This window comes from Mobula birostris, chromosome 2 (assembly GCF_030028105.1).
Source record: "Mobula birostris isolate sMobBir1 chromosome 2, sMobBir1.hap1, whole genome shotgun sequence".
NCBI lineage: Eukaryota > Metazoa > Chordata > Chondrichthyes > Myliobatiformes > Myliobatidae > Mobula > Mobula birostris.
The window spans coordinates 165,291,450-165,319,201 of NC_092371.1; the positions used below are offsets into that span (position 1 = coordinate 165,291,450).

Sequence of the window (27,752 nt, forward strand, 5' to 3'; positions counted from 1 at the left end):
GAAAGATTTTTGTAAACCCACCCCCATGTTCTCTCTCTCTGGTTCTGTCGCACCAAGCTGTGACCAGCAGAGGGAGACAATTAATCATTGCTGCACCAATCATTATAGGGAAATAGCAGTCTTAAGCAATCTCATCATTTTTGGCATTATGGTTGCTTTTACTGAGCTGGAGAGCGATAACCAAGGCCCCACTCTGCACTATCTGAATTGATGGACACATTTATCACAAATCCATTTCTTTTAAAACTCAGTCTCTAGTGTATCTAATCAGATTTTGGTTGCTCTTTACCATCTTAACCCATATGCACTGAAAAAGTAAAGCCACCTTTGTCCACTGAGTTGGTCCCGAAAGACCCCATGACACTTTTTAACAAAGAACACAGGAGTTTTAATGTTCTATGTTCTATGATCTATGGCTGGGGCAGTATGTTTCCCTCAAACAACATTGTGATGATTTGGTTCATGTTTCATGCACAATACACTTAGAAATTGAAATCTACAGCACATTACAAGCACATGTTGTGCCGACCACGTAACCTACTCTAGAAACTGCCTAGAATTTCCCTAGCGCATAAGCCCTCTATTTTCCTAAGCTCATTAGAATTTCTAAGCTCCTTCTAAACTTCATTAGAATTGGGGAAAGAGAGAAACCAAGAAGGCAGGTGTGGTGATGGATGAAATAAAGGGAACTTCTCTGATAGGGTTAAATAATATGGCATTTAAGATCAGATGAAACTTCTATTGACCCTTTCAGAGAAATACCCTTTATTCCACCAGTCGCATACACATGGACAGCTGACTAGTCAATAATTTACTAGGCAGGGAGAAAGATCACTTTATAAGAGATATGCACGGAATAGCCAAAATAAACAAGTCAAAATCTCAGAAACGGTAAGTGACTTTCTCAGCTCAAAGTTAACTGTAATGCATTCCTTCTGAGTTAGGGTTGGTTCTGTTGTAAGCTGAGCCCCTGGCCTCCAGCAGGGCACATTGATTATACTAAGGAGGTAGTTTTTGTTTGAAGATTATCTTTATTTGTTACATGTACATCAAAACATACAGTGAAATGTGTCACTGGTATCAGCGTTTGCAACGTGCTACGGGCAGCTTGCAAGTGGCGCCACACTTCCAGTGCCAAAGTAGCATGCCCACAACTTCCTAACCCTGACTGCTCTTCTTGTTTGGAATGTGGATGGAAACCGGAGCACCTCGAAGAAACTAACGCGGTCACGGGGAGTATTTTGAAGTGAAATAGTCTGCAGAGTTTTGGAGAAAATGCGGGGGAGTGGGATGTCTCTCCAAGAGCTGTAGGGGCTTAATAAAACACTTCTCTGATCTGAAGTAAGACATGCCATTTCAAAGTGAGTTGTTTTGATGAAGTAAATAAAGATTATCTGTTTCTACTGGTGGAAGGGTCAAGAACCAGAGGACATGGGTTTGTGACAGAGAAAACAGAGTGTGCAGCTCTGATCCTGAAGTCACTGTCAGAAAGCATGATGGGGGTGAATTAAACAATAATTTGCAAAACGGAGCACTTGAAAGCCAAGGTGAAGGACATGGAAGGAATGGAATTAGAGCCTAGAACATAGATCAGTACAGAACAGTACAGGCCCTTCAGCCCACAAGGTTGTGCCCACCTTTTAACCTACTTCATGATCAATCTAACCCTCCCCTCCCACACAGCCCTCTATGTTTCTTTTGTCCAAGTGCCTAAGAGTCTTTTAGATATCAGTAATGTATCTGAGCCAATTGGATAGCTCTCCAAGTAGTCAGTGTGGCCACAATGGGCTGAATAGCCATGCTGTGCTATGTTATTCTGTGAACAACAAAAACCTTCCCAGATAATCTTGAAAGACAGACCAATAGGATGAGCATGAGTATGGAGTAAATGAGGTGTTCGAGGAATATAAAGAATGTAAAAAGAATCTTAAGAAAAGCTAAAAGAAGATATGAGGTTGCTTTGGCAAGTAAGGTGAAAATAAATCCCAAGGGTTTCTACAGTTATATTAATAGCAAAAGGATAGTGAGGGATAAAATTGGTCCCTTAGAGAATCAGAGTGGACAGCTATGTGTGGAGCCAAAAGAGATGGGGGAAATTCTGAATAATTTCTTTTCTTCGGTATTCATGAAGGAGAAGGATATTGAATTGTGTAAGTTAAGGGAAACAGGTAGGGAAGTTATGGAAACTATGATGATTAATGAAGATGAAGTACTGGCGCTTTTAAGGAATATAAAAGTGGATAAGTCTCCGGGTCCTGACAGGATATTCCCTAGGACCTTGAGGGAAGTTATTGTGGAAGTAAAAAAAGTAGTAAATGGATTCAGCAGTGGCTGGATGGGAGACACCAGAGAGTAGTGGTGGATAACTGTTTGTCAGTTTGTAGACCAGTGACTAGTGGTGTCCCTCAGGGATCTGTACTGGGTCCAATGTTGTTTGTCATATATGTTAATGATCTGGATGATGGGGTGTTAAATTGGATTAGCAAGTATGCAGATGATACTAAGATAGGTGGAGTTGTAGATAATGAAGTAGGTTTTCAAAGCTTGCATTGAGATTTAGGCCAGTTAGAAGAGTGGGTTGAAAGATGGCAGATGGAGTTTAACACTGATAAATGTGAAGTGCTACATTTTGGTAGAACTAATCAAAATAGGACATAAAGGTAAATGGTAGGGCATTGAAGAATGCAGCAGAACAGAGGGATCTAGGAATAATGGTGCATAGTTCCTTAAAGGTGGAATCTCATGTGGATAGGGTGGTGAAGAAAGCTTTTGGTATGCTGGCCTTTATAAATCAGAGCATTGAGTATAGGAGTTGGGATGTAATGTTGAAATTGTACAAGGCATTGGTGAGGCCAAGTTTGGAGTATTGTGTACAGTTTTGGTCACCGAATTATAGGAAAGATGTCAACAAAATAGAGAGAATACAGAGAAGATTTACTAGAATGTTACCTGGGTTTCATCACCTAAGTTACAGAGAAAGGTTGAACAAGTTGGGTCTTTATTCTTTGGAACGTAGAAGGCTGAGGGGGGACTTGATAGAGGTATTTAAAATTATGAGGGGGATAGACAGAGTTGAAGTGGATAGGCTTTTTCCATTGAGAATGGGGGAGATTCAAACAAGAGGACATGAGTTGAGAGTTAAAGGGCAAAAGTTTAGGGGTAACATGAGGGGGAACTTCTTTATTCAGGGAGTGGTAGCTGTGTGGAACGAGCTTCCAGCAGAAGTGGTTGAAGCAGGTTCAATGTTGTCATTTAAGGTTAAATTGGACAGCTATATGGACAGGAAAGGAATGGAAGGTTATGGGCTGAGTGCGGGTCGGTGGAACTAGATGAGAGTAAGAGTTTGGCATGGACTAGAAGGGCCAAGATGGCCTGTTTCTGTGCTGTAATTGTTATATGGTTATATGATAATCTTTGATTCTCTGGCAACACATTAAATTTAAAATCATCACCTTCTAATAACTTTCCTTCCTACATACTCTATGTGATTCCGTCCAGCTAAATAATTCCCTAAGCACTTGCCTCCAAACATTCCCATGTATTCTCAGTCCCCTTAACCCAAATACTGGTGGGTGCACCTTCAACTGCCTGGTCCTGAAGTCTCACTTTACTTTTATTTTACAAAACTACAGAAGTTTAATCACGCATAAAATATACACAATGAGCAGGGATTTACAATACTATTTACAATTTCAAATTAAAATACAGTTATGATCATTCAATTCCCTGGGGAGGGCCACTGTTCTCAGAAACGCACCACTGTCCAAACAGAAACCTCATACTCCCTCTCCAAGGACACCCAGGCACAAACATGACCCCAGAAGCTACCAGGCGTGCCCGGATTGGTTTTGGTCTGATTAACACATTCATCACCACCAGACAGGCTTGGCACCCGTCTGCCAGTATCAGCTCGTAAGTACAGACACAACAGGAGCAGGAGATGGTCATCTGGGCCCTTGAACCTTCTTCGCCGGTTAGAAAGATCACAGCTGAGCCAATTGTAACTTTTGTTTCACATTCCCCATCCCACCACCACATTTGACCCCTATTTCTTAATTATCAAATACTATCTAACTCTGCCCTAAGATACCCAAAGGTTCCACTGCCCTTTGAAGAGGAATTGCAAAGACTCACAAAAGCAGTAAAAGATAAAAATAATTTGCTGCCCCTGTCCTAAGTGGATAACCTGGGAGTGTTGTGAACAGTGAGGAAGACTATCAAAAGCTTTCAGGCTGATCTGTACCAGCTGAGAAAATGGGCTGAAGGTGACATATAATTTAATGCAGACAAGTCCGAGGTGCTGCATTTTGGCAGGACAAACGAGGGTGGGAAATACACAATGAATGGTAGTGCTCTGAGGAGCGCAGTCAAATGAAAGGACCTGAAAATATACATCCATAATTCCTTGAAAGTGGCATCATAGGAAGATATGGTCATAAAAGAGCTTTTGGCACATTGGTCTTTATAAAGTACAGGAGTTGTCCTGATGAAGGGTCTCAGCCCAAAATGTCCACAAATGCTGCCTGACTTGCTGAGTTCCTCCAGCATTTTTGTGTGTTGTTCAAGATTTTCAACATCTACAGAATGTCTTGTATTCAGTAGTTTGGATGTTATGCTGAAGTTGTGTAAGACATTGGTGAGAATGAATTTGGAGCAATTCTGCTCACCTGCCTACAGCATTACCAGAGTCAGCAATGTTTAATTCCTCAGCGTCATCGTTTCAGAGGAGCTGTCATGGGTCCAGCATGCAACTGCCATTGCCAAGAAGACATGGCAGTACCTCTACTTTCTAATAGGTTTGCACACATTTGGCTTGTCATCTAAAATTATGACAAACTTCTATTGATGCGCTGTGGAGAGTGTATTGACTAACTGCATCAAGGCCTTGTATGGGAGCACCAATACCCTTGACTAGTGATGCAGCCCAGTCCATCACACGTAAAGCCCTTCCCAATTCTGATCACGTTACAAAGAGTGCTACAGCAGGAATGCAGCAACCATCTTCAGGGATCCCTATGACCCCAGGCCGTGCTCTCTTCTCACTGCTGTCTTCAGGAAGGATGTACAGGAGCTTCATGTCTCACACCACCAGGTTCAGGAATAGTTAATTACCCTTCAACCATCAGACTCTCGAAACAGAGAGGATAACTTCAATTATTCCAACACTGAACCAATTCCACAACCTATGGACTCACTTTTAAGGACTCTACAGCTCACATTCTCTTATTTATTATTATAATTATTTATTTATTATTTTTTCCTTTTCTTTTTGTACTTGGACATTTTGCACACTGGTTATTTGTCTGTCTCCGTCGTGTGTGAATTTTGTCATTGACTCTATAGTGTTTCTTTTGATTTTCTATGAATGATGGGAAAAAATGAAACTCAGAGTAGTATGTAGTGACATAGAAGAACAGAAGAAAGCCTTAACTCCGAGTGGAGTCATCAGGACGCCATCATGACGGCGGTTTCTTTTAGCAGGTTTTCTTATTTTTACGAGGCCAAGTTGCTAGCTCAATGCTCAACCCAGCACGGATGGAAAGTGTGCAAGGGAGCCGGCTGGATTCGAACTCGGGAGCCTTTGCTCCGAAGTCCGGCGCTGATGCCACTACGCCACCAGCCAGCTGTAGTGACATATATGTACTTTACAATATATTTACTTTGAACTTTGGAAAGAGGATGGAGTTGGCCCTCCACCCCATCCTATCCCACCTAGAAAACGATGCCATCATATGCTGGGATATTGCTCATTTACTTAGGTTCAGCGTTTAACACGATCAGCTCTCAAAGGCTGGTGGGCAAGCTGTCCTTGATGGGACTCAACACCCTTTTCTATAAATGGATGTTGGACTTCTTGGCAGAAAGACCCCAATCACTCTGAGTTGGCAACAATAGGTCAAACCACATCATTGATTTCACTGATGATACTACATCATCGGTGACAATGATGAGTTTGTTTATGGAGAGGAGGTACAAGGGTTGTCAAATGGTGCAAGAACAACAAACTGAGTCTCAACGTGGACAAGACAAAAAAGATGATTGTGGACTTCAGGAAGGCGCAGGTCGACCACTTTTCACTGCACATCAATGGCTCTGAAGAACACAAAATTCCTTGGTGTGTACATATGGATGATCTAACCTGGACCCACAACACCATCTCATTAGTGAAGAAGGCACAGCAGCATCTACACTTTCTCAGGAGATCTAAGTATGCAAGGCTGCCCACCTGCATTCCAACAACTTTCCACAGGAGCACCATCGAAAATGTCTGGTATGGAAGTTGCAAGGTATCAGATTGCAAGACCCTACAGAGGATAGTAAAATCTGCCAAGAGAATCACCAAGAACAATGTTACCCTTATTTTTAACATTTACCGGGACACAAAGGGCCCAAAGCACTGTTGTTGATCTTTACCAACCATCCCTTGATCTCTTTGACCCACTACCATCAGCAAGAAGGTACAGGAGCATCAGGACTAGTCACAAACAAGACAAAATCTGCAGATGCTGGAAATCCAAGCAACGCACACAAAATGCTGGAGGAACTCAGCAGGCCTAGCAGATCTATGGAAAAGAGTAAGCAGTCGACATTTCAGGACGAGACCCTTCAGCAGGAGGAGAAAAAAAAGATGAGGAGTCAGAGGAAGAAGGTGGAGGGGAGGGGAGGAAGAAACACAAGGTGAAAGGTGAAACCGGGAGAGGAAGGGGTGAAGTAAAGAGCTAGGAAGTTGATTGGTGAAAAAGATACAGGGCTGGAGAAGAGGAAATCTGTTAGGAGAGGACAGAAGGCCATGGAAGAAAGAAAAGGGGGAGGAGCACCAGAGGGAGGTGACAGGCAGGTAAGGAGGTAAGGTGAGAGAGGGGAAAAAGGGATAGGGAATGATGAAGGAGGGGGAGGGGTGCCATTACCAGGAGTTTGAGAAATTGATGTTCACGCCATCAGGTTGGAGACTACCCAGATGGAATATAAGGTGTTGTTCCTCCAGTCTGAGTGTGGCCTCATTGCGACAGTCAGTATGGGACTGACATGTCGGAATGGGAATGTGAAGTGGAAGTAAAATGAGTTGCCACTGGAGATCTGGCTTTTCTGGTTGCCTGAGTGTAGGTGCTCGGCAAAGCAGTCTCCCAGTCTATGTTGGGCTCACTGATATACAGGAGGCCACACCGAGAGCACCAGATACAGTAGATAACCCCAACAGACACAGAGGGGAAGTGTTGCCTCACCTGGAAGGACTGTTTGGGGCCCTGAATCGTATTGAGGGAGAAAGTGTAGGGGGCAGGTGTAGTACTTGTTCCTCTTGGGAGGTTACGTACTGGGAAGGAGATCAATGGGGAGGGGTGAGTGGACAAGGGAATTGAGTAGAAGCTGGGAGGTGATAGGAGGAAGAGGAGGGTTGAAGTAGAAATGAATCTGGTAGCCAAGGATGGTGGGCCACGGGAGAAATGGAAACTATGGAAAACACAACAGGCAGGTTTTTCCAGTGGCCACCCATTTTAATTGTGCTTCCCATTCCCATTCTGACATGTCAGTCCATGGCCTCCTCTACTGCCACAATGAGGCCTCTCCCAAGTTGAAGGAGCAACACCTTATATTCTATCTGGCCTCCGACCTGATAACGTGAACACTGATTTCTCCAACTTCCAGTAACTTTTTCCCTTGCCCCTTCTCTCTTTTCCCATTCCCCATTCTGGCTCCCCTACTAATCCTTCTCTTCATCTGCCCAACACCTCCCTCTGGTGTCCCTCCTGCTTCCCATTCTCCCACCGTCCTCTCCTATCAGATTCCTTCTTCTTCAGCCTGTTACCTTTTCTTTCTTTTCTTTTTTAAGCTTTTTATTAATTTTCAAGTTCATAAACATAATAACAATAGTGAAACAAAGAGATTGGAAAAACATACACAAAAAAAGACTACAAATAGTACAAGTGTAATAGGCTTCCAAACTCTTGATATAGTTAATCACGAAAAAAAATAAAAAGAAAAGGATATTGCAAAGACCCCCCCCAAAAAAAAACCAGAAAAAAACCTAAAAAAAAATAGAACTAGTGACTAAACCCAAAAAAAGGCAAACAGAACAAAACAACGCTGAACCAATATATTAGATCGAATACATTCATTAATATCGTCAGCTCAACTCCTCTATTCGTATATTCTAAGTTAGTAAAAAGGATTCGGAAAAGGTCAAACTACATCATATGAAAATGTTGAATAAATGGCTTCCAAGTCTCTTCAAATTTAACTGGAGGATCAAAAATGACACTACTGATTTTTTCTAAATTTAAACATAATATAGTTTGGGAAAACCATTGAAATGTAGTAGGAGGGTTGGTCTCTTTCCAATTCAATAAAATGGATCTTCTGGCCATTAGTGTAACAAATGCCATCATCCAACAAGCTGAAGGGGATAAAGTTCTATGTTCTGTCATTGGCAAACCAAAAGTTGCCGTAATAGGATGGGGTTGTAAATCAAAACGCAAAACTGTTGAAATAATGTCAAAAATATCTTTCCAAAATTTTTCCGAGAGGGCAGGACCAGAACACGAGACAAAGAAGCCACCTCAAGGTGACACCTGTCACAAATAGGATTTATATGGGAGTAAAAACCAGCTAGTTTATCTTTAGACATATGGGCCCTATGCACTACCTTAAATTGTATCAGCATGTGTTTAGTACATATAGAGGAAGAGCTAACTAATTGAAAGATTCTTTCCCATTTCTCTATAGGTAGGCGAAGTTGAAGTTCCCTTTCCCATTCATTTTTAATTTTATCAGATATACCTGGCTGTATTTTCATAATTGTATCATAAATAATCGCTATTAATCCCTTCTGATAAGGATTTAAACCTAAAATTTTGTCTATGATATCAGTAGAGCGTGAAATCGGAAACGTAGGCAGCATGGTATTTTAAAAGTTTCTTATTTGTAAGTACCTAAAAAAATGAGATCTGGGCAAGTTATATTTATTAGATAACTGTTCAAAAGACATGAAACAGTTATTCAGAAATAAGTCACAGAAACATGTTATACCCTTCATTTTCCATATTAAAAAGGCTTGATCCATATCTGAGGGTTGGAAAAAAATTAGATATAATAGGGCTTGATTATATGAATTTGTTCAAACCAAAACATTTACGAAATTGGAACCATATTCATAATGTATGTTTAATTATTGGATTAACCAATTGTTTATTCAATTTAGTAAATACAAAGGGAAGTGAAGTTCCTAAAATAGAAACTAATGACAGCCCTTGTACAGAGTAGCCTTTAAGATTTACCCATTGTGGACTTGGAATTATATCCCAATCTTGTGTCCAAAATATTAAATATCAAATATTAATTGCCCAGTAATAGAATCTTAAATTTGGCAATGCTAAACCACCATCTTTCTTGGACTTCCATAAATATTTTTTACTTAACCTGGGATTTTTATTCTGCCATATATAAGAGGAAATCTTAGAATCAATAGTATCAAAAAAAGATTTAGGAATAAAAATTGGTACCGCTTGAAATAAATATAAAAATGTAGGTGAAATAATCATTTTAATAGCATTGATTTGGCCAATCAGTGATCGAGACAATGGGGACCATTTAGTAAGCGATTGTTTAACCTGACTAATTAATGGTGAAAAATTGAGCTTGAATGGGTCCTTATGTCTCTTAGCAATCTTAACCCCCCAAATAAGTAAAATAGTTAGTAATCAATCTGAATGGTGAACATCTATAAATGGAACCTGCATATTTAATGATAAAAGTTCGCTCTTACCAAGATTCAATTTGTAACCAGAAAAACTACTAAACTGAGCAAGCAAAGATAATACTGCCGGAATGGATTTCTCAGGGTTAGAAATATATAATAGTAAATCATCTGCATATAGTGATAATTTATGTGTCTTATTCCCACGGGTAATACCAAATATATTAGGAAAGTCACAAATAGCAATAGCTAACGGTTCCAGGGCAATATCGAATAATAATGGACTAGGAGGGCAACCCTGCCTAGTACCAGGGAATAACTGAAAAAAGGGAGATCTTTGATTATTAGTAAATACCGAAGCCAAAGGAGTAAGATATATCAATTTAATCCAAGATATAAATAGCAGACTGAAATTAAATTTCTCAAGTAAATTAAACAAATATGTCCATTCGACTCTATCAAAAGCTTTCTCAGCGTCCAATGAGATGACGCATTCTGGAATTCTAGATAAAGAAGTATAAACAATATTCATTAATCTCCTAGTATTAAAGAAGGAGTAATGATTTTTAATAAATCCAGTCTGATAAACAGAAATAATTTGAGGTAATATATTCTCCAGTCTCGTTGCCAATATTTTAGAAAAAATCTTAGAATCCACATTCAGCAAAGGTATAGGCCTATAAGATGCACATTCAGTAGGATCCTTATCTTTTTTAAGAATTAAGGAAATAGAAGCTCGTTAAAAAGATTGAGGTAATTTACCTATAGATACTGCATCCCTAAAGATTCTACATAACCAAGGAGAAAGTATAGTAGAGAAGGATTTTAAAAATTCTACTGTATAACCATCTGGACCAGGTGCTTTACCTGAATTCATTGAAGAAATAGCATTTTTTATTTCTTCTACATCTAGTTTTAAACGTTCATTAGGTGGTAATTTTGGAATATTCAAGTTCTTTAAAAATTCAAGCATTAAAGTGGAGTCATCAGGAAATTCTGATTGGTGTAAAGAAGTATAAAATTCTTGAAAGGATTTGTTTATCTCAACATGATCAACCGTCAGAGTACCATCATTTTTACGAATCTTAACAATCTGGCGTTTAACCGAAGCCGATTTCAGTTGATTAGCCAGTATTTTCCCAGTTTTATCACCATGTTTATAGAATTATACAACCTTGCCCAGGCCTGTGCCCTAGAAACTTTCCAAGGCACAAATCCATGGTCTCGTGTGACTAACAGATGCCTATTATATATAGAATTGACTCCTAGTTTTAATTAATTGATTTTCAATCAAAGATGATAGTAATAGACTATGTTCCATTTGAAGTTTGACTCTCTCTTTAAAAAGTTCCTGATTAGGAGTAATAGAGTATTTCTTGTCGATTTCTTTGATCTTGTCAACCAGCTTAAGTATTTCATCATTAGTTCGCTTTTTCAATCCAGCAGAATATGAAATAATTTGTCCACAAATATATGCTTTAAAAGTGTCCCATAGTACCCTGCAGAAAATTCCCTCCATAAAATTCGTTGTGAAGAAAAAATTAATCTGTTCCTCAATAAAATTAACAAAGTCCAAGTTCTGGAGCAGAGTGGTATTAAATCACCATTGTCTAGTACTAGAAGATGTATCCATTGACAATAGACAATAGGTGCAGGAGTAGGCCATTTGGTCCTTCGAGCCAGCTTTGCAATTCACTGTGATCATGGCTGATCATCCACAATCTACCCCGTTCCTGCCTTCTCCCCATATCCCTTGACTCCGCTATCATTAAGAGCTCTATCTTAATAGATAGTTTCAATGGCGCATGATTGGAGACAACAATGGAGTCATATTTGCAGTCAGTAACAAGTGGAATTAATTGAGAGTCAATAAGAAAGTAACCAATTCTAGAATAACGATGATATACATGTAAAAAGAATGAAAACTCTTTATCGTTGGGATGTAGAAATCTCCAAATTCCTGAAATTCCAGAGTCAGCCATAAAAGAGTAAATAAGAGTAGCCAATTTGTTCAGGAGTGCCTGGTTAGACATAGATCTATCCATCAAAGGATTTAAACAACAGTTAAAATCTCCACCCATAATCAGCATATAATTGTTTAAGTTGGGAAGGGATGTAAAGAGATGTTTAAAAAATTCAGGACAATCAACATTTGGAGCATAAACATTAACCATAGCAAATTTTCTGTTAAATAACAGACCAGTAAATAATAAAAATCTACCACTCGGACCTGAAATAGTCTCATAATGCACAAACGAAATTGAAGGAGCTATAAAAATAGAAACGCCTTTCACTTTGGCCTGTGAATTCGAATGGTACTGTTTTTCCTTCCAAATCCTAAAAAAACCGCTGATTATTCTCTTTCCGCACTTGAGTTTCTTGTAGGAAAATAATATGAACATTCATCCTATGGAATACTTTAAAAATTTTCTTCCATTTAATCGGGTGGTTTAAACCATTTGTATTCCAAGAAACCAAATTAGTAATCTCATCCATAGTACTGAAATTGAGCATAGGGTATGTAAAGGGTTAACCAGAATACAAACCCATGACCCCGGAAGAGGAAGAAAGGTTCAAAGAGGAACCGGAAGTCATGACATTTCAGACATTTTGGAAGTTTCAAGTCACCCCATTCAAAGAAAAAATCTAAATTAAAAGTAAGAACAAAAATACCAGAAAAAAGCCAGAAAGTGGCCAATGCTAAATCTACCCCCATCTCTCCAGAAGGCAAACCAAAAGAAATATGTTTTTCTTAAAAAACACCACCCGTGGTCAAAAAAGTAAAAAAAAACTATTACTATAAATGTAAAGAAGATTACAACAAATACAAACATAAAATAGTTTCTTCTTACTCATATGTCAAAAAAAGACCAAGTGCCAATTCATATTATTAGTTTTTCATGTACCTATCACCTCCCAACTGCTCACTTTATCCCCTCTCCCCAATCCTGCCCCCTCATCTGATCTTAGCTATCACCTGCCAGCTTGTACTCTTAACCCTCCCCCCTCCCCTTCTCATTCTGGCTTCCTTCCCCCACCTTTCCAGTCCCAATGAAGGGTCTTGACCTGAAACTTCAACTGTTTATCCATAGATATTGCCTGGCCTGCTGAATTCCTCCAGCATTTTGTGTGTGTTGCCCTGGATTTCTAGCATCTTCAGAATCTCTTGTGTTTGAGCTATGGTAAAGCTGTGAATTAATTAATGGATGTTTCTCCTCTCGGGTTCCAGTGCTGGTTGAGAAGAAGATGACTATGAAATGGATCCTCACCCTCCTCTGGATCGGCACCCTCATGGAAGTAGAGGCAAGAGTCCGGCCCTACATCCACCCATTTTTTCTAATTGTCTGCAATCAATCAATGTCGCCATTGGAGGTGGATGGGGAAGCTGACTTCCTGCCCGAGTTGATTGGAAATAACGAGACCCTGGTGAATGGCTCCTGGAGGATGTGGTGGGAAGAGGAGGAGAAGGAACAGGTGAAGCCCAGCCTCCAGACATGGAACTATTTAAACGATCTCCAGGCCTCTCTAGGCCAATCCTGGCTGTCCTACTGGACCTCGCAGGAGGGGTCAGGGGTGACGGTACTATCGCCCATGTACCTCCAGGTGGTCCTGGCCGCACTGTCCCTGGGTGCAGACGGATCAACCCTCGAAAACCTTCAGACGATCTTGGGCCTCTCACACAGCCAGTGTGGAGATGGCAGCAGCGGCAGTCGGCACTCCCTGGGCATGCAGCTGCAGCTCTGGCTGCTCCTACGGGATGTCCTTGCCCAGCATCGTGACTCATTGTCCATCGGCACCTGGATGATCTTCCAGGACAGAATATGGCTCCAGCGGGCCTTCACTCAGCACCTCCGGCTCTTGCACCCCAAGGTATGGCTGGGAGCCACTGACTTCAGCCAGCCCCCATTGGCAGAGGAGTCAATCAACAACGTCATCCACCAAGTGACGGGTGGCCGGCTGGACAGCCTGGTGACCGGCCTGAGCCCCAGCACTAAACTGGTGGTAGCCAGTTTCATTCACTTTAAAGGTTAGGCTCTGGGGAATGAGAAGATTTCAAAGGAATGAAATGTCTTGTCCAAAAAGCACCCAACATTCCCATACCAGGGGCATAATTTTAAGGAGAATGGAGGAAAATATAGGGGGTTGTCAGAGGCAGGTTCTTCACACAGTGATTGGTGGGTATGTGGAATACCCTGCTAGGGGTGGTGATAGAGGCTGATACATTAGGGGTGAATAAGAGAGTCTTAGGCAGACACACGGATGATACAAAAATGTAGGGCTATGTAAGACCTAAGGATTAGATTGATTTTAAAATAGGTTGATAGGTCAGCAGAACATTGTGGGCCGTAGGGCACGTACTGTGCTGTAGTATTCTATGTCTGTGTTCTCAACAATTGAGGACACCTGAGGAAGCCCCCAGTCTTGTTGGTTGGTTTGGAGCTGATCTGTGAGTTCACCATACTGTAAACACAGTTGAAAAGTTAAGTAAGTTACTTACTTACTTATTTTATACTTTATTGATCCCGGGGGAAATTGGTTTTTGTTACAGTTGCACCATAACTAATAAATAGTAATAGAAATAGTAATAGTAATATTACTGTTAGTAAATAGTAAATAGTAATAGTCATGGAAATAACAAATAGTAATAGAAAATAGTAATAAATAGTTAAATAGTAATATGTAAATTATGCCAGTAAATTATGAAATAAGTCCAGGACCAGCCTATTGGCTCAGGGTGTCTGACCCTCCAAGGGAGGAGTTGTAAAGTTTGATGGCCACAGGCAGGAATGACTTCCTATGACGCTCTGTGCTGCATCTCGGAGGAATGAGTCTCTGGCTGAATGTACTCCTGTGCCTACCCAGTACATTATGTAGTGGATGGGAGACATTGACCAAGATGGCATGCAACCTAGACAGCATCCTCTTTTCAGATACCACCATGAGAGAGTCCAGTTCCATCCCCACAACATCACTGGCCTTACGAATGAGTTTGTTGATTCTGTTGATGTCTGCTACCCTCAGCCTGCTGCCCCAGCACACAACAGCAAACATGATAGCACTGGCAACCACAGACACGTAGAACATCCTCAGCATCGTCTGGCAGATGTTAAAGGACCTCACTCTCCTCAGGAAATAGAGATGGCTCTGACCCTTCTTGTAGACAGCCTCAGTGTTCTTAGACCAGTCCAGTTTATTGTCAATTCGTATCCCCAGGTATTTGTAATCCTCCACCATGTCCACACTGACCCCCTGGATGGAAACAGGGGTCACCGGTACCTTAGTTCTCCTCAGGTCTACCACCAGCTCCTTTAGTCTTTTTCACATAAAGCTGCAGATAATTCTGCTCAAGGACAGTTACAAGGACCGACCTTGAGCTGAAGATTAGGGGATGATCCAACCGACTGCCAAGTGTTTCCAGGGCACAATCAGAAAACCAGGCAAATAACTGAGCCCAGAATTTCCTGTGGCTTGCAGAAGTCAATCTTGTCTTGTTCTTACCCAAACTGTAAATTCACAGGAAGCAGCAAACTGGGCAGGGACAAGGGATTCTGCAGATGCGGGAAATCTTGAGTAACGCCCACAAATTGCTGGAGGAACCCAGCAAGACGGGAAGCATCCATGGAGGGGAATTATTAGTCGACGTTTCATCCTTCACCAGGACTCGAAATGAAAGAAGCTGGGCAGGTGATAGGTGAGACCAGGTGAGGGGGAAGGTGGGTGGCATAGGGGCATTAAGTAAGTAGCTGGGAGGTGATAAGTGGAAGAGGTAAAGGGCTGAGGAAGGAATCTGATAGGAGAGGACAATGGACCATGGAATTAAGAGGATGAAGGGATCCAAAAGGAAGGTGATGGACAGGTGAAGGGAAGGGTAAGAGGGGAATAGAAAAATAGAGAAAGGGGAGGAGAGAGTAATTACTAGGTTCGAAAAAATTATGTTCATGCCTTTCCTTTTCAGTCCTGACAAAGGGACTCGGCCCAAAATATCAACTGTTTATCCCTCTCCATAGAAGCTGCTTGACCTGCTGAGTTCCTCCAGCATTTTATGAGTGGGGCAGTTCTTTAGATACTTTTCTTGCTCTTAAGTCTATTGCACTTGATCACTTTTGTTGGTGAAACTAAAAATGGGGTTTTGAAACAAGAATCAACATTTTAACCATAGGAATTGAAATTCACCAACAGTGTATAACCCTACTTTAAGTAAATGAAATGTGTAGATCCATTTTAGTAACTATCTTTTTAAAAAGTACCCATTATTGCCCTTGTACTTGTGAAAAACTTGAACTTCAAGGGCTTGAAAGACCATTATTAATAGTAACACAGCATGGTGATTAATCTGACCTGGCACTTGAACAGGTTTACAGGTTGGATGTTTCATGAATCTAGTAAAAACACTTCAGGAATTTAAAATTTTGAATGAGGTTTCCATGTAAAATTTCATCCCCTTTTTACTTAAATAATACTGTACTTCTGGGTAAAAACAAACAGCTCAGCACCCCTTCTTTCCTGTATGAAATGAATGAACAATTCAGGGTGGATGGAGGACAAAAATTATTCCTGTTTAACAGTGGGGACTAAAAATAAAAATTGGATTGAGCCGTGATGTTATTAATTTCTTCACATCAAGGGTTGTGAAAACCAGGAACCTGCTCCCTCAAAATGTTTAAACTTTGATAGAGCTAAGTGGTAACGAGTCATGGGTGCAGTCAGAGGTCAGTCATGATTAAAGATGAAAGATTAGCTCTATTTGTCACATGGTCACCAAAACATCGGAACATACTGTGAAACGTGTTGTTTGTGTCAACGACCAACACAGTCCGGGGAATGTGCTGGGCAGCCCACTAATGCTGCCATACTTCTGGCACCAACCTAGCATCCCCACAACTTACTAACCCCAGCTCATACATCTTTGGAATGTGGGAGGAAATCCGGGTGGTCATGGGCAGAACTTACAGACAGTGGTGGGAATTGAGCCTGGTTTCCTGGTGCTGTGAAGCGTTACACTGACTGCTATGCTATCATGCTGCCCTACAGTGATAGATGAGACTTGTGAGAGTGAATAGAGCTGGAAACTATTTTTAAATTTTTATTTGGATACACAACAAGGTAGCAATGTTCCACGCCACCCATTTACACCCATGTGTCCAACTAACCTACTAACCCGTAGGTGTTTGGAACGTGAGAGAACATACTTACAGACAGCAGTGGAATTGAACCCACATCACTGGTGCTGTAATAGTGTTACGCTAAGCGCTGTACTATTTAGAGTGTGTAAGTTGTTTAGTGTTTGCAATGTACACATATTCACCCCTAGCAGACCATATCGGTGTCAGAAACCTATCCTGACCGAGCGTGGTGACAAGTTGCTTTAGTACAGGGAATCTATCATAATAACTTGAACCAGGGCTGTGCACTTGAGATCTACGCTGGGAACCTATAGCAATAAATCAGTTCAATGCTGAGCAGCTACTACAGTATTACATGGGTCTGGCACTCCAACCTATGATAACAGATTTTAAATGTGGGGAAACTATGGCAATACATCAAGGAAATGCTGTGAACTAATAATATCATATTGATGGTGTTAAGGATCTATGGTGAGAAGTTGTCGGACTCTTCAAATATAATGATTGGTTGATTCTGTGCTAAGAATCATGATAAGTTGATGATTAGTTAATATAGTGTAAGCATCTAAAACTCTATACTGAGCAACACATATAAACTGCTAGAGGAACTCAGCAGGTCAGGCACCGTCTATGAAGAGAAATAGATGCTGCCTATTCCTCAGCAGTTGATGACCTGGGCAAAGACCTTGCATCAGGACAGGAAAGCAAGGGAGAAGCAGCCAGAATAAGGAGGTGGGGGTTGGGGAAGAAGGAGTAGTGGCAAGTGATAGGTGAAGCCAGGTGAGGAGGAAGGTGGCTGTGTGAGGCAGCGAACGATGAAGTAAGAAGCTTGGGAGGGATAGTTGGAAGAGCTTAAGGGCTAAACTGACAACTTTTTATTCCAGTCCGTAGATGCTGCCTGATCTCCTGAGCTCCCCTAGCACTTTGTGTGTGTTCCTCAAGATATCCAGCATCTGCAGAATCTCTTGTGTTTATTAAATGCTATACTATTATCTTGCTTGGAAGCTACGTTAATGAGTTGGGACATTGCTAGGAAGCCAGTTGTTACATTGATTCAGTACTGGGAAGGAGAGATGAGGAATTGTTTTTCACTTGGGAACTCATGATATTAAATTCGTTGGGTCATGTAGCAAAGAAATAGGCCATTCGGCCCAGTGAGACCATGTCAACCATCAAACACTCAATTACACTAATCCTACATTTAATCTCATTTTCATTCTCCCCACATTCAGAATCAGAATCAGGTTTAATATCACTGACATATGGTATGACATTTGTTGTTTTGCAGCAACAGTACATTGGGATACATAATAAAAACTATAAATTACAATAAATATATATACATAAGAAAATTAAATAGGTAGTGCAAAAAGAGAGGGAAAAGAACTGAGGTAGTGTTCATGGGTTCGTTACCCATTCAGAAATCTGATGGTGGAGGGGAAGAAGCTGTTCCGGAAATGTTGAGGGTGTGTCTTCAGGCTCCTGTACTTCCTCCTTGATGGCAGCAATGAGAAGAGGGCACGTCCTGGGTGATGTGGGATCCTTCATGATGGATGCTGCCTTTTTGAGGGATCGCCTTTAGTAGGTACTCTGGATACTGGGATGGCATTCCCATGATGGAATTGGCATTCCCATCAACAGTTTCACATTCTACCATTTGTTTAAACATCATCAAGGGAAATTTACAGCAGCTTACTGTCCTACAATGCTAAGATGGTGTTGGCAATTCGCAACGACGTTTTGCAGGTAGTTCACTAAACTACTAGATATACTTCTTTTGAGCTACTATCCCGCACGTCTTTGGGATGTGGGAGGAAACCGGAGCACCCAATCACAGGAAGGACATGCAGCCAGTGCCAGGGGTCAGGGGTCAGGGTCAATCCCAGGTTTCTGGGTGCTGTGAAGCAGCAGCTCTGCAAAACTGTCACCGAGGAATTGTTCAATTCCATTTTTTCCCTTTACAAAGTCTCCTGTCTTTTCTACACTCAGTTTCTTATTCCTCCATAGCTAGCAAAGCTTCCTCAGATGGTGTTCAGACAGTCACAGTGAGATTGTGTAGAGACAGGTGCCTCGGCCCTCCCCTTCCATACTTCTAGCACTTGGAGATCCAAGGGCCTGGCTTCTCCCAGGCACCCTCACTCTCCTCTGCTGGGAATCCATCATGGATTGGTTCAGTGCTGGGAAGTTAATTGGCAAGTTCTGCAATGCCATTGACAGTTAACAGTAAACTAATTATGCTAGGAACATGTGATGATGAACTTTTACAATGCTGGGAAGCTATCATCGTACATTCCCCAGCTAACACATACATCCAATGTCAACCTTTCCCTATTTAGTGGAGACTAAAGCGCTCCTGGCATTATTTAAGAAGTGCAGAGAAGTTTCCCTATTGTCCCATTCAAAACTTTACCCTTTCAGGGTATGAAAGCACAATACAAAATATTTCTCTCCATCCAATATTCAGAATCAGGTCTATTATCACCTACTTAATTGTTTATTTTTTTTTATATTCGGAGACACAGGCCCTTCTGGCCCAACGAGCCTGTGGTGCCCAGTTACACCCACATGATTAATTAATCTACTAAACCATACATCTTTGGACATGGGAGGAAACCGGAGCATCCGGAGGAAACCCACATGGTCACAGACAGAATATATAAACCCTTTACGGACAACGGCAGGAACTGAACCTGGGTCACCGGCGCTGTAAGGTGATGCATTAACTGCTATGCTATTGTGCTGCCCATGACATTTCGTGATTTTATAGGACATGCCATAAAAATAATATAAATTAGAAAATAAGCAGTGCTAAAAAAGGGATAATGAGATAGTGTTTGAGGGTTCATGGACTGTTCAGGAATCTGATGGCAAAGCTGTTCCTAAAATACCAAGTGTGAGTTGTCAGGCTCCCATACCTCTTCCTGATGGTAGTAATGAGAACAGTGGTGAAGGTCTTTCAGTCAGATCAGCTTGGAACAGAGGGCCAGTATTTCTACAGAAATGGCACTGTCCTTTCTCTAATGTGTTAAGATAACTTTTCTTCCCTCAGGAAAATGGAAAACCAGATCTCAATGCCATGGGACAGAACTTCACGATTTCTTCAACGATTCAGGGGACAAAGCCCAAGTTCCTATGACAACTTGGTGTGGCTGGCTTCAGTACAAGACTACTCCTGTATACACACTGGTTAAACTCCCACTGAGTGAGACAATGTATATGATGCTAATTCAGAGAGACCAACCAGCCACGGTGGAGGACATGGCAAAAACGCTGATTGTCTACAAAACCTTGAAGCGTTTTCAGACTGGGTAATCAGAACTAATTACATGTGTTCACACATCAAAGTTGCTGGTGAACGCAGCAGGCCAGGCAGCATCTCTAGGAAGAGGTACAGTCGACGTTTCAGGCTGAGACCCGTCGTCAGGACTAACTGAAGGAAGAGCTAGTAAGACACTTACTAGCTCTTCCTTCAGTTAGTCCTGTTAAAGGGTCTCGGCCTGAAACGTCGACTGTACCTCTTCCTAGAGATGCTGCCTGGCCTGCTGCGTTCACCAGCAACTTTGATGTGTGTTGCTTGAACTTCCAGCATCTGCAGAATTCCTCGTAATTACATGTGTTTATAGATTTATTCAGATACACACAATTGAATCCAGAAGGGGCCCAACAAACCCACACCTGCCTCTTCCTGTCTTCTTCATCTTCCCTTTCAGCATATTCATCCACTCCCATTTCTGTCAAATGTTTACGAGGCTTTCTTTGAATTCAGCTTCAACCGCAATTGTAGCACTGAATTCTATATTCTTACCATCTCTGGGTGAAGAAATTTCCCCACTGGCTCTTATAATCACTTTTTATTTATGATTCCTAGTTTTGTAGTCCTTCAAAGTAAAGACATAGAACATAGAAATCTACAGCACATTACAGGCCCTTCGGCCCGCAATGTTGTGACGACCATGTAACCTACTCTAGAAACTGCCAAAAATTTCCTTACCGCATAGCTCTCTATTTTCTAAGCTCTATGTACCTATCTAAGAGTCTCTTAAAAGACATATCTTCTGTATGTTAACTTTATCAAAGCTGTTCAGTATCATTACTATTTCTAAATAAGCTGTGGGTCCTAATGTAATGCTAGAAATCAGCCAAAAATTTAAGCTCTTATCTAATGAATTACTTAGAAACTGTTGTGCTGTAGAAGGACCTAAACTTATGAATGGTGATATGTAAATACATCTCACTCTTTCTTTCTATTAGATTAACACAAGAGCTTCTCCTTGAGAGATAAAAATGCCTCACCCTGTTAATTCAGTTCAGTCATCATCCTTGTAAACTTTCTTGTGCTTCTAGATCAGAGATTCCCAACCTAGGGTCCACTGACCCCTCGGTTAATGATAGGGATCCAAAGCATAAAAAAGGTTGGAAAATCCTTTTGATAATATAGAGATCAGACGCAATACAGTTTTTCAAGATTATATATTTTTTCAAGTTTCACATAATTTTCCTGTTATCAGTTCTATCTCTGTGAGATACGTGTTTAGTTTGTTTTCAGGTGAAGGTCAAAATAACCTGAGATAAAAACAGAAACACCCAACAAGTCAGGCTGCATCAGAAGAAAGTGAAACAGAGTTCGCATTTCATAACACAGAGCTCTAACAGAAGGTCCTAGACTGAAACATTAACTGTATTTTCCTTCCACTGATGCTGCCTAACCTACTGGGAATTTCCATCACTTTCTGTTTCTTCTGCTGTTTTTTAATGTCACACTAACCTAGTCTGCTATATTTTTATCTCCAGATCACATTCATTTTACAAAATATCCAAGTTTAGAAGGTTTTCAGAACCACGTGAGAAGGATATTGGTGGAACTGTTGAAGTTGAACTGACTCCCTCTGTTAAGCCAGGGTCTGATATCAAACTCCATGGAATGGAAGAGCAACAGTGAATACAAATCATAGAACACCACAGCACCATTCACTGTACCTACCTTCGACTTCTCCCGATACTTTCCTCCAATCACTTTAAAATTATGCCCTCTCATATTAGCTATTTCTCCCCTGGTGAAAAAAGTCTCTGGCTGTCCATTCAATCTATGCCTCCTATCATCTTGTACACCCCTATCAAGTCACTTCTCATCCTCCTTTTCTCCAAAGAGGAAAGCCCTAGCTCACTTAACCAACCCTCATAAGACACATTCTCCAATCCAGGCAGCACCCTGGTAAATCTTCTCTGCATCCTCTCTAAAGCTTCCACACCCTTCCTATAGTGAGGCAGCCAGAAATGAACACAATATTCCAAGTCTGGTCAAACCGGGGTTTAATATATCTGCAACATTACCTCATGGCCAAAGAACCTCAGTCTATTCTGCCGTGTTCCGAGTCCAATTTCACACCGAAGTTTGAATGTGTTGTATGATCAATATTTTTGATATCTGTGACAATGTTCTTTTGCTGCAGGTTTGTGAGGCTCGTGATGCCACAGATTGCGTGGAAAAGCACTTATGATGTGAAGGAGCAATTCAGCCAGATTCCAAAAACGCTGGGTGCTGAAGCCAATTTCTCCAGGTTAAGCAGGGCCCAAAATGTGGTGCCAGAACAGGTAAGGGACAACTCCTCAACCACATCCAAGAAGAGATCAGTACACAAGGTGACCCTGAAAGTGCAACAAAAAGTTCATCTTAGTAAACTGCATCCCTGGTTGATGTCCAAGGCTGAGTCAAACTGTCATCAATCTGGGTATGCTCTCTGATGTGGAGATATTCTTCTGCCCTCCAGAACCAAACCCCACTCTAAGTCTGCCAACCGGCCTCTCTCAGCTCATCTGCTGCTGATATCTTTGATTTTCAGATGTAACTTTTTCAAAACTCTCCTGGCCAGACTATGAAGTTTGCCCTCACTCAAAGCTCTGCTATCTTTTTTCTAACTTGTCCTGTTCTTCCTGACCTATGTCAGTTCCAGAAGTGCTTTGGGAACACCTAAAAACCACCACCATGCAAACCTCTGAAGAAGTCCTAGGGTTTTCCACAAAGAAGAACAAGGACTGGTTTGATGAAAGCAACCAGGAGATCCAAGAATTGCTGGCGAAGAAGAGATCCGCCCACCAGGCGCACCTTGCTCAGCCGTCTTGTCCTGATAAGAAAGCAGCCTTCCGCCTTGTACGCAGCAACCTCCAGCGCAAGTTTCGAGAGATTCAGAACGTGTGGTGGACCAACCTCGCAAAAAGAACTCAGCTTTGCGCAGACACCGGTGACTACAGAGGGTTTTATGAAGCCCTGAGAGCAGTGTACGGCCCTTCACACCAGGTCCAGAGTCCCTTGCGCAGTGCAGACGGTCAGGCGCTCTTCACAGAAAAGGCGTCCATCCTGAACCAGCGGTCGGAACATTTCCAGACTCTCTTCAGCTCCAACCGCATGGTCCAAGACTCAGCAATTCATTGTATCCCACGACAGCCAGAGAAAATAGAACTGGACAAGATTCCAACCCTAGAAGAGACATTAAAGGCCATAGAGCAGCTGAAAAGTGGCAAGGCAGCGGGAGTTGATGGAATCCCTCCTGAGATTTGGAAGCATGGGGGCCCAGTGTTACACACCAAACTCCACGAGTTCTTTGTCCGCTGCTGGGAACAAGGTAAACTACCACAGGACCTCCATGATGCAGTCATTATCGCCCTGTATAAGAACAAGGGGGAAAAGTCTGACTGCTCCAACTACCGGGGGATAACCCTGCTCTATCACAGGAAAAATCCTGGTAAGAGTACTCCTGAACAGATTGATGCCCATCACTGCAGAAGAACACCTCCCAGAGAGCCAGTGTGGCTTCAGAGCCAACAGGAGCACCACTGACATGGTATTTGTTCTCAGACAGCTCCAAGAGAAATGTCGGGAACAGAACAAGGGATTGTACGTGATGCTTGTCGACCTTACCAAAGCGTTCAACACCATGAGCAGGGAAGGTGTGTGGCAAATTATGGAACGACTGGGATGCCCCCCAAAGTTCCTCAGCATGGTCATCCAGCTACACGAAGATCAGAGTGGCCAAGTCAGACACAGCAAGCTGTCAGAACCCTTCCCAATAGGCAACAGAGTAAAGCAAGGCTGCGTCCTCGTGCCGATTCTCTTCACCATCTTCTTCAGCATGATGCTCAAAAGGGCCACAAGACCTTGATGACAAGGACAGTGTCTACATCCGATACCGCACCAATGGCAGTCTGTTCAACCTGAGGAAACTACAGTCCCATACCAAGATATTGGAGCAACTCATCCGAGAGCTACTCTTCGCCAATTATGCTGCCCTTGTTGCCCACACAGAGACAGCCCCGCAGCGTATAACATTCTGCTTCGCAGAGGCTGCCAAGCTCTTCGGACTGGAAGTCAGCTTGAAGAAGACAGAAGTTCTCCATCAGCCCGCACCTCAGGAAGATTACCACCCTCCCCACATCACCATCGGTGAGGTAGAGCTGAAGACAGTCCACCAGTTCAGCTACCTGGGATACACCATCTCGTCAGACGCCAAGATCGACAACAGACTGGCAAAGGTAAACAGCACATTCGGCAGGCTGTACAAAAGAGTCTGGAACAACAAGCATTTGAAGATCAGCGAGTACAGAGCCGTTGTACTGACCGCCTCCTGTACAGCTCCAAGCCATGGGTCACCTACCATCACCACCTACGACTCCTTGAGCGTTTCCAGCAGCGCTGCCTCCGCACCATCCTCAACATCCACTGGAGTGGCTTCGTCACCAACATCGAAGTCCTCGAACAGGCGGAGGTCACCAGCATCGAGACCATGCTGTTGAAGACGCAGCTGCGCTGGGCAGAGCACGTCTCCAGGATGGAGGATCATCGCCTGCCCAAGATTGTGCTGTATGGCGAACTCTCCACTGGCCACCGTGACAGAGGGGCACCGAAGAAGAGGTACAAGGACTCTCTGAAGAAATCCCTTGGTGCCTGTCACATTGACCATCGCCAGTGGTCTAATCTAGCCTCCGATCGTGAGGCCTGGTGACACACCATTCACCAGTCTGTCTCCTCCTTCGAGAACACACGCAAGGCTGACATTGAGGACAAAGGGAGAAGGAGGAAGAACTGTGACACAGCAGCACCAAACCCAGAACAGAATTTCCCTTGCAGCCGCTGTGGCCAGACCTGCCTGTCCCGTATTGGCCTTGTCAGCCACCGGCGAGCCTGCAGCAGACATGGGCAGCCCCCTTCCTAAATCTTCGTTTGCAAAGCTAAGCCATGATGTCAGTTTCCAGCAAGGCAACACATTTGAATTTTAGTGGTCACGGAAGTTTTCAAATCCCTTCACATCCTTACCCCACTTTTTCTAAAGAATTCTCCATTCCTAAAGTCTGCCTAAACACCTTCACTGCTTTGATTCTGACTCCTTGCCCACCTGCAGTGTTCAGCATTCCATGAATGACTGCTCTGTCTTTAGGGCAACACAGTAGTGTAGCAGTTCATGATTCAAGTACATATATCATCAAAGAATGTATAAATTGTACACCCTTGGGATTTGTTTGCTCACAGGTCACCACAAAGCAAGAAACCCGAAAGAACCCAAATTTTCAGAAAAGGAATAAAAATAAAAGACCAACACTTGATGCACAAGAAAAAGAAAAAAAAACTACAAATCATGCAAACAATTGAAGCAAACAACAACATTCCAAGCAAAATTGAGTCCTCAGATCAAAACCCCGGAGCAACTCGGGGTAGGCCCAAAGTCTCGCTTATCAGTTCATCAAATTAGCGGGCATGGAGCACAGCAGCTGAGGCAGCCATCATAGCTTCAGCACCATGGAGATGACCATCACAGAGAGTGAGCAAAATCAGCTCTTGCTCTGGATCCCAACTTTTCAGTCTATCTGGGCCGGTGTTTAAATTGACTAAACAACAGAGCAGTGCAAGATTTCAGTGCCCTGGAGAGAGGAGTAAAGAGTGCAGAGAGCGAGCAAAATCAGATTTCACCTCTGATCTGGGCCAGTGTTTAAGTTGTCCAAACAGCGTAATCATACCTCGCACAAGGACCTAGGCACTGCTGCTGCTAAAGGCTCCAGGCCTAGACCATGCCACCCAGTGACTCGCTCTGGGCCCAGATTTCGCCACCCGGCAACTCTCTCTAAACCCTGATTTTGTCACCCAGCCCAAAGCTCTTCACATCAGCTCGGTGCCCAGAGTGATCCATCCTCACACCTGGGTCTATTGAATGAGCATCGGAACTTCTCTGCCGGGGCCCCAATTTCTCCTTTTGGCACCCAGAGTGATCCATCCTCGCTCCCGGGCCAGCTGTATGGGTATCGGAACTCCATCTGCAACGATTCTGCAACACACCATCTCAGCTCCTCCCCTGAACTCGACTTGCCATCACTCTCCCTATCACCATTTGCAGTGATAATTTAACATAATTTTCCTCAGAAAATACATTTTTAGTGATGTTTTTAGTTGCAGTTAGCATAACACTTTACAGTGCCAGCTGTAAGATCGGGATGCAATTCCCACCGCTGTCTATAAGGAGTGGTACATTCTCCCTGGTTTCCTCTGGGTTCTCCCACATTCCAAAGATATAGAGTGGCAGCATGCCTGAAGCATGGCAACATTTGTGGGATGTGCCCAGCACATCTTGGACTGTCTTGGTTATTGTTGCAAACAAAACATTTTATTGTATGTTTCGATCGATAAGTGACAAATAAAGCTTATCTTCAAACACCCTTAAAATTTTCCCATCTCTCCCCCGCTGCACAAATCTCCTATTCAATTGGCAATCTCAGCTAACTGCCCTAACATTTCATGTGGCTTAGTTTCAAATTCTGTTTGAAAATTTCATGTGAAACACCTGGAAAACTTGCAACATCAAGGCTGATACACAAATTGGATTTCCATTTGTTTCTCCTCACATCATTAAAAGTCTTGTATATTTATTTTTAGGTTTTACACAGCGTTATTTTTGAAGTTACGGAAGATGAGGAAGAGCAGATCACTGCAGAAAATCTTGCTGTCGGCAACACAACCACAACAGAGATTAGATTTAACAAGCCATTCTTTTTCCAAGTTTATGATGGAGTGTTGAACGCAATGCTGTTTCTTGGAAGAGTAAAGGAACTTCCCTTAAAATCTAAATTAAAGAACTTCTAATGCATAATGTATTCCTGTTTAGTTGATAAACTAATCTAGGGAAAGAAGCAGGTAGTTCTTTCTGAGCTAGTTTAAGAGCAATGGACCAAATACATCTTCTGTGTTTCTTGATCAGGATAGATGGTACTATTAACATAACATTTTAAGACTAAATGAAATAAATTGTCCTCAGAGATATGAAAAAAAGTAATAGGTCCACAATCCCTTATCCGAAATCCTTGGGGCCAGTTGCATTTCGGAATTCAGAATTTTACAGATTTCAGACCACCCCCCCCCAATACCAAAAAATACGTATGCTCAAGTCCCTTATTTAACCTGCCTCAGTGTGGTGGAATTTAGGACCCAGCAGCGCACCAAACCTACGCACATCCTCCTGTATATTTAAATCATCTCTAGATTACTTATAATACCTAATACAATGTAAATGCTATGTAAATAATTGTTATACTGTATTGTTTAGGGAATAATGACAAGAAGAAATTTTATTTCCAACAAAAACATTCAATAAAACATAAAAATATACAGCTTCAAACAAACCGAATCAAACACATGGTAAATGACTTATTGGAATAAATGTAGAACGTCACTGTCACTATAAAACTTCAGTAACTTGTCTTTCTGTTTATTTAAATCATATACAGTGGTAGTTCCGACACTATTTTCTTCGGTAAGATGCTGCACAGACACACCACGATTAAGCTTCTGCAATAACTCTACTTTTTGCTTTATTGATAGAGAAAGTATTTTTTTTTCTTTTTATATCTCTTTTTCTCATTGTTACCCATAGGAGTATCTACAGCTCTTTTTGACATTT

General features: G+C 42.1%; 1 protein-coding gene across 1 annotated transcript; it reads left to right on the forward strand.

The window, feature by feature from the left end:
• Nucleotides 1-878: 878 nt before the first annotated feature.
• Nucleotides 879-27,543, forward strand: LOC140193630 (angiotensinogen-like). Its single transcript, XM_072250790.1, has 5 exons — nucleotides 879-891; nucleotides 12,921-13,718; nucleotides 19,865-20,123; nucleotides 22,266-22,407; nucleotides 26,732-27,543. Exons 2-5 carry the CDS (start codon nucleotides 12,938-12,940, stop codon nucleotides 26,936-26,938), a joined length of 1,389 nt encoding a protein of 462 aa, XP_072106891.1. The 5' UTR covers nucleotides 879-891; nucleotides 12,921-12,937; the 3' UTR covers nucleotides 26,939-27,543.
• The last annotated feature ends 209 nt before the right edge of the window (nucleotides 27,544-27,752 follow it).